The 19,389-nt window shown below is 38.3% G+C and overlaps 1 protein-coding gene across 1 annotated transcript in view; it reads right to left on the bottom strand.

The window, feature by feature from the left end:
• The window catches only part of MYRFL (myelin regulatory factor like), a 147,324-nt gene that overhangs the window by 15,685 nt on the left and 112,250 nt on the right, over nt 1-19,389 (bottom strand). Inside the window, 3 exon segments of the mRNA XM_027872047.1 lie at nt 4,822-4,896; nt 9,681-9,768; nt 10,881-10,943. Coding sequence (XP_027727848.1) covers nt 4,822-4,896; nt 9,681-9,768; nt 10,881-10,943 — 226 coding nt within the window.

Here is a 19,389-nt window from a genome sequence, read left to right as displayed (position 1 = left end):
ACCATCACCCCTTTGTCACAGGGTTCACACAGATGAGGAATCTAAAGTTTCAAGGGGTGAGGTGATTTGTTGAGGGTCACATAGGTAGTGTCTAAAGCCAAAGTCAAACCAAAGTCTTCTGACCCCACATTACACTCTACATTCTCTTTGTAATGTGTGAAATTCCTAGCACAGGTGTATAGGGTTGGGGTGGGGGAGAAATGCTAGAATGCAGTGAGGACATTCTCTAACCCCTCAAAAGCACTATATTAGAATAATTATAATTTAAAAGACATTTTAAATGATAACAGTTTGTTAATTATAATAATATAACTAATTAACAGTTGGAATTGGGGAAGGGGGGTACGAAATTCATCAGTCCAGAATTTTACCTGTTATTCCCCTCTGCAAGGGAGGATAAATGGGTAGAGGGCTAGTCAGGAAGTTGCTCAGTCATTTCAGTGACCTCTGACTCTTTATGACCCCATTTGGGGTTTTCTTGGCAAAGATCCTGGAGTGGTTTGCCGTTTCCTTTTATAGTTCATTTTACAGATGAGGAAACTGAGGCAAATAGGGTTTAAATGACTTGCCTAAGGTCACCCAGCTAGTGTCTGAGGCCAGATTTGAATTCAGGTCTTCTTGACTCCAGGCCCAGCACCTTATCCACTTCACCACAGACCTGAGTTCAAATCTAGCCTCAAACATTTACTAGCTGTGTGACCCTAGATAGGTGCAGTATTCTCACTCTGAGGACATATACACCAATAGGTATAATCACCAATTCTGTAGCCATACTATTATTCAATTCAACAATTCAAACTGATGAGTATTTTTTTTATTTTTTTTATTTTTTTTGGCTAAGCAATGGGGTTAAGTGAGTTGCCAAGGGTCACACAGCTAGTAAGTGTCAAGTGTCTGAGGCTGGATTTGAACTCAGGTTCTCCTGACTCCAGGTCTAGTGCTCTATCCACTGCGCCACCTAGCTGCTCCCCTGATGAGCATTTTATCAAGCACCTATTATGTGTAGTATGTACATTTAGTAGACTGTAAGCTTCATGAGAGCACGAATTGTCTCACTTTTGTATCAACACCTAGCAAGCTGCTTGACGCATAGCAGGCATTTAATAATTACTTGCTTTTTGATTCATTATGCCAGACACTGATGGAGATACAAAGTTGAGATCCCCACCCTGGAGAAAAAGAATATAATGACTCACATTTATAACGGTGTTTTCTATATCACTTTCTTCATGAGAACCCTGTGACATAGGTAATGTAAGGTGTTTTTATCTCTGTTTTATAGAGGAGGTGGCTAAGGTTCAGAGACAACAGTTCACTTTCCCAAGGTCATTTGGCTAATTAATGTCACAGCAGGACTCAAATCTGGGTCTTACTACATATGTATAACCTATATCGAATTGCTTGCCTTCTCGATGGCAGGGAGAGGGAGGAGGGGAGAGAATTTGGAACTCAAAGTTTTAAAAATGAATGTTAAAAATTGTTTTTACATGTTTTTACATGTTTTACATGTTACTCCTTAGGGAGTTAGTCCCCAAGGAGAGGAGATCGGACTTTCTGTTTCACACTCTCTGGCTCATTACCCCCACCTTGGAGCACAGGGGAAAATTCTCAGAGCTTATGTACGGCTTCTGTCTAAGGTGTCCACTGAAAGTGGAGTTAATAGGAGAGGAACAAAGTGTAAGCACTGTGACTGGGGAAAAATAAAATAAAATACTAAATAAAAAATAGTTTATTAAAAAAAACCTGGGTCTTAGATTTGGCGTACAGTGTTCTTTCCACCACATCTCACTAATATCTACCTCCTACTCATCCCAATGAAAAGGAAGTAAATAGGGATAGGTCAGAGTAACAGGGGCAGTTAAGTGGTGTAGTAGATAGAGTCAGGATGACTTGAGATCAAATCCAGCCTCAGAAACTTATTAGCTATGTGACCCTGGGCAAGTCACTTAACTCAGTTTGCCTCAGTTTCCTCATCTGTAAAATGAGCTGGAGAAGGAAATGGCAAACCCCTCCAGTATCTTTGCCAAGAAAACCCCAAATGGTGTCATGAAGAGTCAGACGTGACTGAAATGACTCAACAACAAAGAGAGACAAGACCCAGTTTGCTGCCATTCCTACCAACATATACATAAAGTCAAGCCTCCATTATTCATCCAAATTAAGAAAGGATTAATGGATAGAAAGCTGGACTTAGAAGAAGACTGGGTTCCAAATCCAGCCTCAGATACTAACATTGTGACCCTGGACAAGTCACTTAGCCTCTGTCTGCCTCAATTTTCTCATCTATAAAATAGATAATAATAGCATCTACCTCCCAAGGTTATTGCAAGTATAAAATAGTTGTTAAGTGTTTTGCAGAACTTAAAATGCTATATAAATGCTGCTTTTTATTATTTTTATTTATTTATATTATCTTTATTATTGTTAATAAATAGAAACATCCTAAACCTTCATTTTGATCATTTTAAGTTCCTCCACCAAACCTTCTCAAAGCTATTAATTAACTACTATGATTTGAGCTCCTCTCCCTCTCTTTTTCATTTGAAATCTTCTAGCTCCTATGGAATTAGTAAGCAATAAAATGGATCAAAGGTCGGTATTCACAGAAAGGAAGGGAATCACAGGACAATTCACAAACTGGAAATTAAGCCCTCCAGCAGCCAAAGCAATAGGAATGGCGTGGGCAGCCTGGTGTTGTAGAATGACTGATTTAGAGCCAGAAAACGCGAGTTCAAATCCTGACTCTGCTACTGGCTTAGATGTTTCACCTTGGGCAACTCATTCCACTCCATTCTTTGAGCTTTATTTTCCCCATATGTAAAAGGAAGGGGTTAGCTGCTATCATCTCTAAGGTTCCTCATGCCCTATATCCCGTGTGCTCCATTTAGAGAGAAGGGGAAGAGTGTCTAGACAAAGTCTGATAGTGTCTCCTACCTGTGTCAAAAAAACAGCGCTTAGGAATATACAACCCTGAATTCAGAGAGCTTCAGGAGCATATGGTAAAATTTCAATTTATGCAGAAACCAGCTGAAGAAGCTAAAATGTTAAGCAGCAAGGACTTGTTTCAGGTCCTTTCCCAACATGGTAAACTTGGCAGGGGAGTTTCTATGCTAGAAAACAGAGTGATGGTGGTTTCCCCTGCTGATACTGGAATACCCTGTGTAACTCAAATCTTTCTCTGTTGGTTCTTACTGTTGGTTGGTGGGGAGGGGAAGACATAAGAGGAAAGGAGAGAAAAGGAACCCAAGGAAATGGACAGATTTCCCTTTAATTAGAATACTAAAAACCCAAGCAAGATAAATAGACAGTATACAACAGAGGTTTAGGTGATTCTTTCAAGACAGAGAACAAAGTAAGGCTTTTGATATCAGGCTGCTCTGCAGTCCCAAAGAAAGAGAGTCTGACCCCAAGATAGGATTTCAGGATGATTCATAAAGAAGCATTCTAATTTAGCTTGGAGATAAAAACCAGGGTGAGTAACAATTAGCATTTGGGAAATAATGAGAGAAGCAATGAGTTAGTGGTCAAAGGATATAGAGTGGTTTCAAAAGAAGAGATACAAATCGTCAACGATCGCCGAAAATGCTAAACCTCACTAATAATCAAAGTTGTTGTTCTGGTGACGTCTGATTCTTTATGACCCCATTTTGGGGTTTTCTTGGCAAAGACACTGTAGTGATTTGCCATTTCCTTCTCCTGCTTATTTCGTAGATGAGGTAACTGAGGCAATCATGGTTAAGTGACTTGTCCAGAATCATACTTCTAGTGTATAAGGCCAGGTTTGAACTCAGGGCAGTTAGGTAGTGCAGTCGATAGAACACTGGGCCTGGTGTCAGAAAGAATTGAGTTCAAATCTGACCTCAGACACTTACTAGCTGTGTGACCCTGGGCAAGTCACTTAACCCTGTTTGCCTCAGTTCCTCATGTGTAAAATAAGCTGGAGAAGGAAATGACAAACCACTCAAGTATCTTTGCGAAGAAAACCCAAAATGGGTTTATGAAGAGTGGACACAGCTAAAATACTGAACAACAACAACAAAAAAACAACCCAACAGCAAAGTGTGAATAATTCCTCAATCACTTTGATGAAATTATAGGGTGGTTGCCATTGGATTAAGATAATTGGTGAACATGGAGAATTGCTAATGATTGGCTGAGAATATCAGTTATGCCTTCCATGGCCTAGATAACAAGGAGGCTAGCCCGGCTCTAAAGTCTGCCCTGGGTTTGCTCTTCACCTCTTCCTTTGTACTTTTTGGAGAGGACAGAAAGGGGAAGAAATGGTTCCCTCCTTTCTCCCTCAATGGCAATGACATCTCGCAGTCCACGGCAGTGTCCAGTGGAACAGGGAGGCCAACTGCAGGGTTAAGTTGCAGTCAGGGAGAAAAGAATATGGAACCTGGGGCTGTGACCCTGCTTCTCAGGGAAAGGCAGGCCTCAGAGAAGAGACCTCTGAGGATTAGGAGCAGAGCCAATGAACTTTCTACCCCATGACACGTACGAAGTTTCTCCCTCCCCACCTTGCCTGCTCCCCACAATCCCATTTTCAAGTTTTAAAATTGTAATCAAATGAATAATCATCCATCCTTCCTTCCTTCATTCATTCATTCTAGTATGAGAGGGTTGACTGGCTTACTGAGAGGTTAAGGGACTTCCCCAAAGGTCACCCAGCTAGTCCACACAAAGAGGAATTTGCATCTTGTACGGCTGCCTCTAAGATAGATTTTTCTCTCTAGTTTGCTAAGCTGCCTCTCGTTATCCCTGTTTTCTGATGATAAAAATGGAAGTCATTGTCCATGTCATATGCCTATTGAAACTTACTTGATTTCCAATGAAAACTTTACATTGGTAGGTGTGTGCTTGTTAACAGGAATATCGTAGTTGTAATTTCCAGACCTGAGTATGGAAAAGTAGAAAACAAAACCAAAAATACATCAGAACATGCAGGGATAGTTTCCAAAGATTCTTTATGACTAATTATGTGCTAATTTTTAAAATGCTGGACTGAGTCCCACTATTTAATATCATCCATTGTTATATATCCCAGAAACATGCCTGCTGGGTGTTTACAAAATGATTTCCTTTAGTCCCAACACAATGTATATCAGCAGAGTGAGTGGTGCATTATAACTCAGAGTAAAGATAATGGAAAATCAAATTTCAGGCCAAATAACAGGAAATCATTTCATTATCTCCCAAGGACTTAGAGATTCTCCCAGAGAAATGAAGTCAAGCCTTTAAGTGAACAACCCCACAGGAAAGAAGGGCTAGAAATCATAGATGCCAGTTCTCACACCATAAATTCACACCCTCCTCCTGCTGAGAAACAGTAACAGGATATACTTCCCAGATACTTCCAGAATCTGTTTCCACTGAGATTAGCATACCCATGGCTCAGTATTGGAAAAAATAGAAAAATGGAGTTGCTTGCTAATATGTTTGGGAAGGGCCCTCATCCCTCCCTTCTTTTATGCTATTTCCTTTGACTAGTACAGGTAACATTTGCTTTGTGGAACAGGTTCAGTTTCACGGTGTTGGCCAATGAATACATTTCTCTAAAGGAAACTACATTGTCTCCCTGGATATCACAAAAGTAGATGAAATTTTTCAAGAGAACAAGTGGAAAACTTTTGGCAAAGGGTAAAGTCTCAAATAGTATCTTGTCTTTTATTGGCCCTCTTTAGCCTTATCGGTCTAACCTATTTCCAAGACTGTGGGACATCACAAATTAAATTATTCCTCTACTCCCACCCACGCTACATCTTGGAGAAAAATCCATGTGGCCAAATGTCAGAGGCATTGAGGCAAATTTCAGAAGATGCCCAAGATACCTAGGAGAGTTGGCAAGCCAAGTACTGTTTTCTAGCTCTGAGATTTTCCCCTTGTTCTACCTTAGACCAGTGGCATTTCCCCTGTACCTAGGGATCCATTAACTTAGCTCACCCTTCCTACTTTTCCTTTTGCTTTGGTGTTTGCAATTTCTGGTGCAGTTACTTCTAATTCTACACTTTGCCAATTTGTGTCATCATTTAACATGGCAACTCTCATAGTAATTCCCTCTTCCAGGACAAAATAGCCTACATTTTGGGGTTAGGGCCCACTTGCCATGTGGCATATATATATGCAAACATATATGCATATGCAAACATATATATGCATAGATATACATACAAAAGAATGTGGGACCTATAATTTCATTGGTATGGAGAACTCTTTTTTATGGTAATTTTAATTCATTTTTTTGTTTTCAACATTTACTTCCCCAAGATTTTGAGTTCTAAATTTTCACCCCATCTCACCCCTCCCCCCACCCCAAGATGGCATGCATTCTAAATACCCCTTCCCCTAGTCTGCCTTCCCTTCTATCTCTCCCACCCTTCTCTTATCCCTTTCCCTTTCAATTTTCCTGTAGGGCAGGATGGATTTCTGTACCCCATTTCCTGTATTTCTTATTTCCCAGTGGCATGTGAAAACATTTTTTTTAAACATGTGTTTTTAAAACTTTGGGTTCCAAATTTTCTCCCTTCCTCCCTCCCAAATTTTCTCCCCACCCACCCTCATTGATAAGGCAAGCAACTAAATATAGGTTATATATGTGCAGTTATGCAAAACACTTCCATGGTGGACATGCTGTGAAAAACTAACTCTATTTCTGTTAATCCTATCCCGCCCACCCATTTATTCTATTCTTTCTTTTGACCCTGTCCCTCCTCAGAAGTATTTGCTTCTGATTACCCCCTTTCCCAATCTGCCCTCCTATCATTCCCCTATTCTCTTGTCCCCTTCCCCCCCTATTTTCCTGTAGGGTAAGACAGATTTCCATACCCAATGAGTGTGTATGTTATTCCCTCCTGAAGTCAAATCCTATGAGAATAAGATTCACTCATTCCCTCCCACCTTCCCCTGTTTGTCCTCCACTGTAAGCCCTTTTTTTCTGTTTTGTTTTGTTTTGTTTTTTTGTGGGATAATTTACCCCGTTCTACCTCTCCCTTTCTCCTTCTCCTAGTATATTCCTCTCACCCCTTAATTTTATTCTATGGAGAACTCTTGGTGAATAACTTTACCAATGCAGATCATTACCTTCTCTGTGATTTACAGCCTTAGAAATATCTATGTTAATGATTAATCTTTAATCATTTAATAACATCCATATTAATAATTTTGCAAATACTTGATATATAAAATGATCACATTTATGTAATTATTATATTGCACATGTTATTTATATAATTATATATAGTTTATTAATATATAGTTATTAATAGATTAGAGTAACCCTAGTTAAACTTCATAGTGTCTAGAGGGTATTTTTTTGTACATTTTGATAGTCTCTTGAAAATCATCATCAGTTTCCCAGGGTGACAGAAAACCTGGTTCATCTCAATAAAATCAACAAGCTCTGATTTAGCACCTACTACATGGTAGGTACTGAACTAGGTGCTGGACATGCAAAAACAAAAATGAAACAATCCCTGCCCTCAAGAAGGTTAAATTCTGCTAAGGGAAAATAACATGTAAACACATTTATATACAAATATGAGGAAACTGCATACAAGTCATTTCAAGGGTTTATTGTTACAACCAGGGAGACCAAGAAAGGCCTCCTGGAGGAAGTTGTATCTGAGCTGTGTTTTAAAGGAAGCTGGGGATTCTACATGAAGAGGGATGGCATTGCAGGCATGGGGTGGCCTGTGCGTGAGGAGAGAATAGGGAGAGGAAATGGTCCATGTGATAAATAGAAAATAGGGAATTTCACTTGAAATGGCACATGCATGATGACAAGAATAAAATGACATCAGCTTAGAAAGATAGACTGGAATCAGATTGTGAATGGTTTTAAAAGACAGACAGAGGAATTTGCATTTTATTCTAGAAGTCATAGGAAGCCATGAAACTTCTTGAGTCAAGTGATAGGGCCTTCAAGGAATACCAGCTTGGTAACTGTTTAGAGAATGTATTTAGGAGGGGAGTATCCAAACACATGGAAACCAATTGGGGGGGGAGAGACAGAGACAGAGAAAGAGAGAGAGAGAGAGAGAGAGAGAGAAAGGAAGGAAGGAAGAAAGAAAGAAAGAAAGAAAGAAAGAAAGAAAGAAAGAAAGAAAGAAAGAAAGAAAGAAAGAAAGAAAGAAAGAAAGAAAGAAAGAAAGAAAGAAAGAAAGAAAGAAAGAAAGTTTGGCAAAGACATATGGAAATCTGGCCTGAAAATTCCTTAAATTGGAAAGTAAACTTCAATTCTGTGAGTTTGAAAGTTTTTACATTAAATTAAAGAATTTCACCTGCCAAGAAGAACCATTCTCAAAAGCTTACATTGTAATAAAAAGGAGAACATTTTAGCCAAAAATACATCATGGTCAATGCATACTCTCTATATAGCCAGATAGCACATTTCTATTGAGTATACTGAGTAAAATAATTAGAAACAAGATAAATAGAGAAGGGTTCAAGTAAATATAGGACCTCACTGCCTCATCAATAGAGAAAGAGCTGAACCATCAGGGGAAAAGGTAAAGAGAAAAAAAGTGGTAGCAAGCTGAGAAAAAAAAATCAGATTATATATAAATAATAATTTTAAAAGCAATTGAAAAATGCACTTTCCTTCCCCTATGTCTGTTACTTTGTGCCTTCAATTTCCTGATGCAGCTACTACCTATATCATCATTGGGATATGGGTAATATGGTGTAAATTGCAGAGAAAGATTTTGCTGATAAAAAAAAAATTTTTGCAGCTGCTAGATTTTTTCCTCCCAACAGAAAAGCTAAAATAAGCTATTTCAGCTATTAAAATAATGATCTCCCTTGTTATTAAAATATTCCAATGGTAGCCCCCTCATAACTCTCAGCCATCACTAACAATGTCTTTGCTGTCTGTAAAATTAATTAGTAAACCTGCTGGGCAGAGACCACATTTTATTCTCAGTGCTTTCTTGTTTGCATTCAGATGGTCAAAGAAAACAACAGGCCTTTCAGAAACGCCTCTGGGCTGCAACACTTGAACTTCTTGTTAAACTCGGGGGTTGGGGTAGAAGGAAAGGGAGTGTTGGGGTAGCTAGGGCCATGGTTTTTTGAGAATTTCTTATCTGCTGCCCATCATTACATTCTAGGAAATGGGTTTGTAATTAAAAAGGAATATAAGCACAGACTGATTTTAATAAGCACCTCTGCCTCTCTCTTTTGCAAAAGTCATCAGCAACTTTGCAAAATTAAAAAAGAAAGTAGGGAAGGAAGGAAAGAGGAAATGAAGGAAAGAAGGAAGGAAGGAAGGAAGGAAGGAAGGAAGGAAGGAAGGAAGGAAGGAAGAGAGGGAGAGAGGAAGAAGAAAAGAAAGGAAAGAAGAAAGAAAGAGTGAAGGAAAGGAAGGAAGAAAAAGAAAAAAGAAAGGAAGGATGATGGAAGGAAAGAAAGAAAGAAGGAAGGAAGATAGAAGGAAAGAAAGAAGGATGGAAGGGGTGGAGGAAGGAAGAAAGGGAGGGACAGAGGGAGGAAAAGAAAGGAAGGAAAGAAGGAAGAAAGAAAAAGAGATAAGGAGAGAAGGAAAGGAAGGAAGAGAAAGAAAGAAAAGGAAGAAAGAGATGAGGAAAGAAAGAAAGAAATAGCGATCACAAAAGAAAGAAAGAAAAAGTCATAGCACTGGACAAACTGAAGTTAGGAAATGGGATGAGAAGTAAAAGTTTACCCACCCACACGGGAGGCTTTTACTGCAATAACGGTGGTCGATTTTGTGCTGAATTTCCATAATCTGAATGGAACTGATGGTGGTGTCAATCCCTAAAAGCAAGGAAAAAAATGAGAATATGAAGCAAGGCTTTTAGGAAGGAAAAGATAGCTTGAATTCAACCCTCCTTCTTCCCCCTACTCCATTCCCAGAGACACCAAATTGAAAAACAAGAGTTTCAAAGATAGATTTCCTTTCTCCATTAAAATAGTTAAGCAAAGGATCCCTTTGTCACAGTAGGTACAAGGACTACACTCAAAAATCCAGGACTTAATAACCATCCTCTCTTTTTATATATCACTGGTGATTTTCTTGATGAGGGAATCCATCAATGCACATCAGCAACTCTTCTTCATAATCTGGGATCTGTGAACTTTTTTAAAATCAATATTCCAATAACTATATTTCAATATAATTGGTTTCCTTTGAAATCCTATGTATTCTGTGGATGTTAAAGCATTCTTAGGAGAGATTCACAGACTTCCCCAGACTGCCAAAGAGGTCCGTGCCACAAAAACAGTTAAGAAACCCAGTCTTAGAGAGTTTCCTAGGTAACTGAGAAATTAAGTGACTTGTCCAGGGTCAACCAATATGTGTGAGAGACAGGCCTTGACCCCAGGTCTTCTTGACTTCAAGGCCCAGCCTCTCACCATTGTCCCACACTGGCTCTCATAACCATTCTCCATAACATCCTTTCACCTCTGTCCAGGACATATGGTTCCTACTGGATTCACAAGGTTCATAGATTGAAAAACTTACTAAGATGGTGAGGAGGACACTGTATCCTGGCCATTTATGCAAACTTAAAAATAAATACTAAGAATTTGGGCAGGCAACTGGAAGTGGGTAAGGAGTAAAAGAAATCAATGATATTCCAACGCATCCCAAATAAACAATGTTCTGCCCGGAAATCCAGGATTTCAAGGTTTCTAAGGGCTTCTCTAATGATTAGGCTGGTATTAAACACACAAGATGGTACCAGGTATGTAGCTGTACTAACGGCCTTCGAGACCTATTTTTGGTCCTAATATGAAGGAAGGTTATTAAAATATATTTTCCCAAACAGAGGGTGCTGTCCCCAACTTACTTCTACATTTTTACAGACTCTTAACCCTCTCATTGGGTGTGACAACCTAAAACGCTTTGTTTGTAAATGAGGACTTACAGTCACTTCCCCAGTCAGGGTTACTTAGGAAGTCTACTCCTGAGACTGCTTTGCTTCTGTCTCCTGGAATGGAAAGAAATTAGTCAGTTCTCAATACTCAATTCCAATGTGTCAGGTGTCAAGAAAACTCAGTGTTGGGTCCTATTTGGGCTCTCCTTAAACTTTTTTGCTAAAAGGCTCCCTTGGGTAGGTTCATTCTAATCCACCATCTGGAGGGGACCAAAAACAGGCCTGTTAGTTTATTTCTGAAAGGGAAGCTTTTGAAAAAGCCAGAATAAGAGAATACATCGAATCCCCAGCACCTAGCCTCTAGAGGTTGGTTGTCATCCGTTCTCAGGGAGGACCTAAATGACATCACTCTGTTGGGGTCAAGATACAGTGTGTCCAACAGTGGCTCATAAGACCAATCAGTATTTTAGGCATTTAATAAATGCTTGCTAATTGATTGATTAGCCTCTTCTACTAAATTATTCTCTACAAAACAGAGCCCAGGGAACCAGGACCTTGACAGGTTTGTCCAAGCTCTTGTTATCATCCCAGTCTTTCCACAGGCTCTATCTTCCTCACTCTTAGTGTCTGGGTCAATGAAATTAAATGGGAAGATGCAAGTAAATTACTACCCTGGTAGTACAATAATTAATCTTTTCATATGAAAATAGACAGGAGAGGACTTCCATTTAGCAGAAAGGGAAAGGAGGAAGATTCCAACCTCTGATTTCATTGAAAGGAACTCAACAGTGAGAAAAACACCCTCTACTAATGCATATAGACATCTGTATTGCAGATATTTTTTAGACAATTATTTGGGGACATTGAGAGGTTAAGTCACTTGCCTGGGATCACACAGCCAGTACAATATGTTTCAGAAATTGCACTTAAACCCAAGAGCCTTCTGAATCTATGTTTTGCTGTCTCTCCACTAATCCACCTCTGCCTAAATTGGAGGGAATAAATAAGCAAACTAATAATGAGGCCAACCAGGCTGCAGAGTGATGGGGACAATGGAAGGAGATGAGTAAGTTTATAATTTTTCTGGAAAAATTATCAAAGATTGTGCTGAAATGGAGTCAGCATGGGTTGCATAGTGTTGACTTGGAGTCAGGAAAACTAAGTTTAAATTCTATTCATCTATGTATTAATTGTGTTACCATGGACAAATCACCCCTTGAGTCCCAGTTCTCTTATCTTTAAAATAGGGGTAAAATGTTTGTACAACTTCATAGAGATGTTGTGAAGGAAGAGGTTATATGAATGTCAGTTATTATTATTGTTGTGGTTGTTTGTTATTATCAAGGTTTCTGTTGCACTAGGGGTACCTAGGACATTGCCTAGTAATCAATCCATTTTTTGCGAGTCATACATTTCTTTGAAAATATCTTTTATCCTGTTTTTCTGAGGATATCTTTCTTTGGAAAAACTGCTACCTACTCACATTTGCCATGCATCTCTCCAATACCCTTTGGGTCACCCACAGTTTTAATTCTATGAAATTTCATTCTTCATAGTTACATGGAATCACCAGTGGCATATTAACGTCAAAAAGATCTGTCTTACATCCTTTTAGAGAGGTGATGTCATTCAGTAAACACAGTCAGTCAATAAACATTTATTAAGCATCTACTATGTGTCATATATTGTGGACAATAGGTGTAAAGACATATACTTTTGGACATAGCCACTGAGAGGATTCATTTTGCTTTACTATGTGAATCTATTGAAAGGATTTTTCCCCTTTCTTTCTCTGTTAATTGGAGAATGAGGTTCAGGGGTAGGAAGATGTTAGCTATAGTGATGCCAAGAAAAAAGGGCCACAGAAACATTTTTTAAAAGGCACAGATGAGAATCAAAGAAAACATTGACAAGCAGGACAGTTTTGAAAGTTAGGTGTGGAATTATTATGTGCTTTTTAAAAAATTCATTTTGTGGGCAGCTAGGTGGCGCAGTGGATAGAGCACCGGCCCTGAAGTCAGGAGGACCTGAGTTCAAATCTGGCCTCAGACCAAACACTTGACACGTACTAGCTGTGTGACCTTGGGCAAGTCACTTAACCCCAATAGCCTCACTTAAAAAAAATTCATTTTTAACTTAAATACATAGACAAAAAAGAACATTTCCATGTAGACAGTATAACATAAAAAGATTTACTATAAAACCATAACATTACATTGCATGCTGTTTACTTAAAAAAAAACTGTATAACAAGTAGTACACATTGTTTTCAAAGCTACTCTGTTTTCTATGCTTCCTTCTAAATTTTCTTTTATTTTCTGTTGTACATTTTTTATATTTTTCCCTGTTTCCCTACCCCACCCTCGAGATAGCTACCATTAGACACAAATATGTGTGTATACATATATGCATATATGTATACATATACATAAACATAAACATATATATATACATATAGAACCATACTATATATACCTATCTATCAGTTCTTTCTCTGAAGGCAGATAGCATCTTCCTTGATAGGTGATTTGTAATTAATTTGAGTATTTATTATATGCTTTTTTAAAAAGCAAGTAGTATTGGGACAGCTAGGTGGCACAGAGGATAGAGCACTGACCCTGGATTCAGGAGGATCTGAGTTCAAATCTGGCCTCAGACACATAACACTTACTAGCTGTGTGACTCTAGGCAAGTCACTTAACCCCATTACCTAGCCAAAAAAAAAAGCAAATAGTGTTAAATGGTAATTCATGATTTTACATAGAGCCCTCCATTTCTGTTTTTCTGTGTGTATGGAAATGCTCTTTTGAATGTTTAAGTTTGGAATTAAAAAATAAAATTAAAAAAAAGCTGAGTCTGTTTCAAGGAGAAACTAAGGTTATTAAAAGCACAGTGAAATTTTCTAAATCTAATCAAGCCTCATCACCTTCTCCCATTCATTTCTGAGACTAGTTCATTGTCCATCTGCAGTGTTTCTCCAAGATGTTGGTGCTTAGGTATTCACTTTACAGGTTGTGTGTTTGGCTCATAGACATTCTTTATCCACTTGGTTTTTCCTTTGTTGATAATTATACCAACTCTTTTAAGTGATTATGGATCTCATTCATGAGGCTATGTCAAGTTCTGGGTTTCAAAGTAATTAGCATGAAATCACTAGCATTTAATAAATGTCAACATTTAGAAGGAATTCTTCCGTAAGGACTTTGTTCTGAACATACTTTGTAACAGTGGGAAATACCTCAAGTGAGCATATGTCTCCTGTTTTCTGCTTCATTTGATATTTCTAATCAGAATGTTTTCAGACAAAGATATTGTTGTTTTCACATTTTACACAGATTTGTTCAGCTTGGGCCCAGTGGGAAGAACTAGGATCAACAGGATATCCCCATATGAAAACAGATTTTAACTGCGTTTCAGGAAAAGTATACTAACAATCAGAGCTGTGTAAAATTGGAATGGATGAAAGGGAAAGGGGTGACAAATGAGAAAAGGGGGTCAGGGAGGAGAGGAAGAGAGCCAGTGAGAACAGAATCACCCGAAAGAAGGATTAAAGTAATTGAAGGAACGTAATACTGTGTTTACAGCAGAAGAGGGGGAAAAAATCTTAACTTGAGCAAACTCTAAAATGAGACATACATGAAGGAAAATATAAACCTAACTCATAACTTTAAATGTGAGTGGATTAAATAATCCAATAAAATGAAGAAGAGTTTCAGATTGGATAAGAAAACAAAACCCTACAATCTTCTGCTTACAAGAAACACAGTTAAAAAAAAATAAATATATACACAAAATAATACTGAGGGGATGGGAAAAAAAATTTACCAGACATCAAGTGAATCCAAGAAAGCAGACGTTGCAATCATACTATCTGACATAGCAAAAACAAACATTCAAAAAATAAAAAGGATAAACAAAGAAATTATATTATGCCAAAAGTAACCAGACAACAGACCAATATCAGTAATAAACTTATATAATCCAAATGTCTAAGCATCCAGATTCATAAAGGAAATGTTATCTGAGTTTCAAGAAGACATAACACAATAGTGACAGGAGACTTCAATAACCTTCTCTCAGCTTTGGAAAAGTCTAACAGAAAGGGAAAATATGGAACCAAAAATAGAATGAGCCAACTCAAGGGGTAGGGAGTTTTCAAGCACTGCAGTGCTTCAAGTGGAAATTGGATATTGCAAAAGGGAATCACTTTCATGTATGTGTATCGGAACAGATCTGAGAATCACAGAACTGGAAGGGTACTTAGCAACCATCTAGTCCAACTCCTCCTCATTTTACATATGAGGAAACTGAGGCCCAGAGATGTTAAGTAATTTGCTCAAGGTATTAAGTAGCAGAATTAGAATTTCAATCCAGGTCCTCTGGCTCCAAATTCAAGACTCTTTCCACCATCCCATATTGCCTAATCAAATAATCTCTGAAATTTCACTTAACCATGAAATTCTGTGACACAGTTTACGGTTGTCAATCTCTGAAAAATTCTATTATAGACATACACATTCTTTCATGGAATATTTAAAAGTTATCTAACAGAAAAGAGTGCTGATTCTTCTCTTTCTTACAATAACACGGTGCATTTTTTATCTCATAATGAATTAATATTTAACTTTGTAAAATTTATTTCTTCTGCTTAAATAGCCTTTAAGCCCCTCACAAGCATCTTCTGCAAAGCCTAACAAAGTGCCTTGTAAATAATAAGTTATAACAAAAACAACAAAAACCGTCCCCTCAAAACCCAACCATGTCATGAGTTGAGGGGCCGAGACCAAACTTGGGAAATACAAGCCATGGTGATATACAGCAGTGTCATCACGTGCCCTGAGACCATTATAGTGGTTGTGAAGGCCTGGCAAAAATCCTGAAATTCTGGCCAATTAGGCTTTAGCAATACCACTGACTGAGTTAGTATCTTTAACTAATGTGATCAAACTTCCCATGAATCTAAGAAATAAATAGGGTGGAATAAGTTTCCAAGCCAGTCCAAAACAAAATTATCATGATGATTACCTTGACACGGAAGGCACTCCTTCACATTCTGGTGTCACAAGAAGACAAGTGGTAAATCAGAACAAATCAGAAATACCAATACTCCTCCTGCTAGAAATGTTTAGATGCAGGTGGTACTGACAGCTAAGTGGTCAAACCACCAATGCACGTGAAATGGACTAAAGATAGAAATGCTTTTGTTATACACCAATACATTACCATGAGAAAACTGTTGACAGGTATCACCAGTCACAGGTGAGGATTTCTGAATGCTTTTAGCAAATGGTACCATCAGTTCCAAGATGCACAACAATATATTACTGGCTAAGAAAATATAATCATGAAAAATAACTCTATTCCTAAGTCTAGATTAGATGAAATGAGATGAAGTTGATAAGCTACTGAGATCTGAGGAGGGAAAAGATTGGGAAAAAAAACCCTGAGGCAATAGGAAAGGGAATCTGTAGGAAAAGCTAATGCAAGGATAGGCAAACAAAGTGGAAAGTTCCCAGCATGATCCTAGATAGGCCAGGGCAGCTACAGCAGAGATCTCTCATAAGAAAGCCCCAGGCTGGTCAGAAACCCATAGCACGGATGATGAAAGCAATGGGGAGCAAAAGCAATACATTCATGTGCAGCAGTATTCATAGCGAGGCTCCCCAGGCCCAGGAGCTCTCAGGTTTATAGAACTGTCCTGAGATGCCATTAGAGGGCCCCGAATATCAAGTGCTCTGAATCTCAAAAACCCAGGGACACCTAAAACCTACCAGTTGTCTTAGAATAAACATATACTGGGAGATGGGGTGCGCATGAGAACACAAGTGACCTAGATGGAGATCAAGCTGGACCAACCACACCACCCTAAAGCACAATGGAGTGTGGCCCTAATACAAAGCCCCAATTCTGGAACTAAAGCTGAAGATATGAGTAAACAGAAGAAGGCAATGACCATTATAAAACATTATAGCTCAGGAGAGACCCAAAAATCCATCCTAGAAGAAAATGCAACTGAAAGCAAAGATGAAAGGAAAAAATGAATTTTCCACAAAGACTACACAAATACCTCAAAAAACAAAGCATAAGATAAAAAAGAAATATAAGTTCTAGAGGAAAGCAGTAGAAATAGATTCAATAACTTAGAACAGAAAGTAAACATCCTAACCCAATTTGTGTACTCTCTGAAAATTAGAATGAATAAAGCAATTCAATGACTTTAAGAGACAATAAGAAATACAAGATACCCCAAAAGTCGTAGAGTAGTTTTAAGCCTTAATAAGGTTGTCCTAACACTTTTGGGACCCCGTGTATTAGAACAAAATGAAAAGATTGCAAAAACAGAAGAAAATATAAGATGCCTGATATCAAAAAATAACTGAACTGGAGAATTTGAGAGAGAATTTAAAAATCATTGGATTCCCCCCCCCAAAAAAAATTTTTTTAAATCCTTGACACTCTATTTCAAGAAATCATAAATGAAAATGACATAGCTCTCTTAAAACTAGAGGCCAAAGTAAAGAGAGAAAGACTCCACCAATCATCTGAAAGAAACCCTAAAAGGAAAAGTGACAGGAACATCATAGACAAAATTCAGATTTTCCAGGTCAAAGAAAAAAGTACCACAAGCATCTAAAACAAAAAATTTTAAGTACCAAGGAACAATCATCAGAATCAAACAAAATTGAGCATCTTCTTTTATAAATAAGAGATCTTGGAATATAATATTCCAAAAGATAAAATACGTAGGCTAATCACTAAAAATACCTTACTGCAGGGCTGAATAGTATCCTCCAGGGAATAATATAGACCTTCAATAGAATATAGAACTTTCAAGCTTTTCTGATGAAAAGACCAGAGCTGAGTAGAAACTTTCAAATACAAACACAAGAGAAAATGAAAAACCTAAAAGGGAAATTTATTTGAGCAATTGGAAGGGGCTATATGATGATGAAGTTTCTCAAATGCTAGGCACTGGGGATACAAGGACAAAGCATGAAATCATCCAATAACAATAATAGCTAACAAATACCCAGAAAAACATAATGGTGGCTAGAATTCTACATCAGTAGATCACAATTTGTAGACTGATAAGGGCTAATCCATATCACAAATGCAAACTTTAAAATATGGAGAACTCAACCAATAAACTGTCCTGGAACCAAAATATTATCTGATTGAACAGCAGTTTAATCAGATCGATTGAATTGTTCAGGTGCACAATTGCCTGGACACAACAATGATTCACCAGAACTGAAGAACATCATTTTTCAGAGATGTTCCTTACCAAACACTCATAAGCTTACAGCTGTATGAAATCAAAGACTTTCAAAATAGAGAGACCCAGCTAAAGTGATCAGAATCATGCGTCATCCTATCTGGGAGTTATACCTAGGATGCTTCTAGTCAGCAGACAAAGGATGAGCTTAGATCCAAATCTTTTGATTCAATGACAAAAGCAGCTATTTTATATACCTGTGCAAGAGTCTGCAGAACATTAAGTATAAAAAAGTTAACAGTAGCTTCCCTGCTACTCTCCATCTCATCCCGGCTCCTATGATTTAGACTCTCTACCTCTGATCTCTCCCTGGGCTCCCTTTACTCTGGACTTCTGGGCTGCCGATGAGGACGCATTCACCATCATTAGCCTAGTGTAGATCCATGACCCATATTCATACCATGCTAGCTAGGACCCCTTCCCCTCCCCCTTTCTACCCCTTGCTCTGGGGACAGTACGGAAAGCCATACTACTGTGGAGAGGGGATGCATATAAATACTAAGAGTTCAGGGGAAAACATGTCCCTCCCCTCCCCAGATAAAGAAACATTTGAGGCCAAAGAAACAGAGCAATGGGGTTGTGTTGATAAAAACCCATCAGCTGTGGTGGATAAAATTCTTCTAGGGCTTTCCAGGAGCCCAGGCTCAGAAAACTCCCACAATACTACTAGGTACATGACATTCATCCTAGAACTCCACTCACCATCCCTGTGAAATGCCTAACTATAGCAATCCTCTCCCCCTTTTAGACTATAAGCTCCTTGAAGACAGGTATTATCTTGCTTTTTGCTTTTGCATTCCCAGGGATATATGTACAAAGTAAGTGCTTACTAACTTTATTTCCATGCATGCATTCATTCATTCATTCATTGCTACAGGACCATTTCTATCTGAATGCCATTGAACATGAAAAGAGGAATTTTTTTTCTAACAACTTAAATTCATGCTTTAAAATTCGAGGTGCTTTTTACCTACACACTCTCACTGGATCCTCCCAACAACCCTGTGGAGGCTGGTACGACAGGTGTTGTTATCCCCATTTCATAGATGAGAAAACTAAGGCTCAAAGATATTAAATGGTTTACCTATGGCCACCCTGTAAGTACAAGATGTGGGATTTGAAGCCTGGTCTTCCCAAAGTCCAACTCTCTATCCACCCTATTCATTACACCATGCTTCAACAAATGTTACAGGTGTGGCTCTCCATGCCTATACAGACAGTGTCCAGATATTTTGTAAACACTTTACTAAGAAGAATCTATTTGACACTTTTCCAGAAGATACA

The sequence above is a fragment of the Vombatus ursinus genome, unplaced genomic scaffold (assembly GCF_900497805.2).
Source record: "Vombatus ursinus unplaced genomic scaffold, bare-nosed wombat genome assembly UNPS02003292.1, whole genome shotgun sequence".
In the NCBI taxonomy this organism is placed as follows: Eukaryota; Metazoa; Chordata; class Mammalia; order Diprotodontia; family Vombatidae; genus Vombatus; species Vombatus ursinus.
The sequence above is the reverse complement of the archived record's forward strand: the minus strand, read 5'-3'. Positions and strand labels throughout refer to the sequence as shown.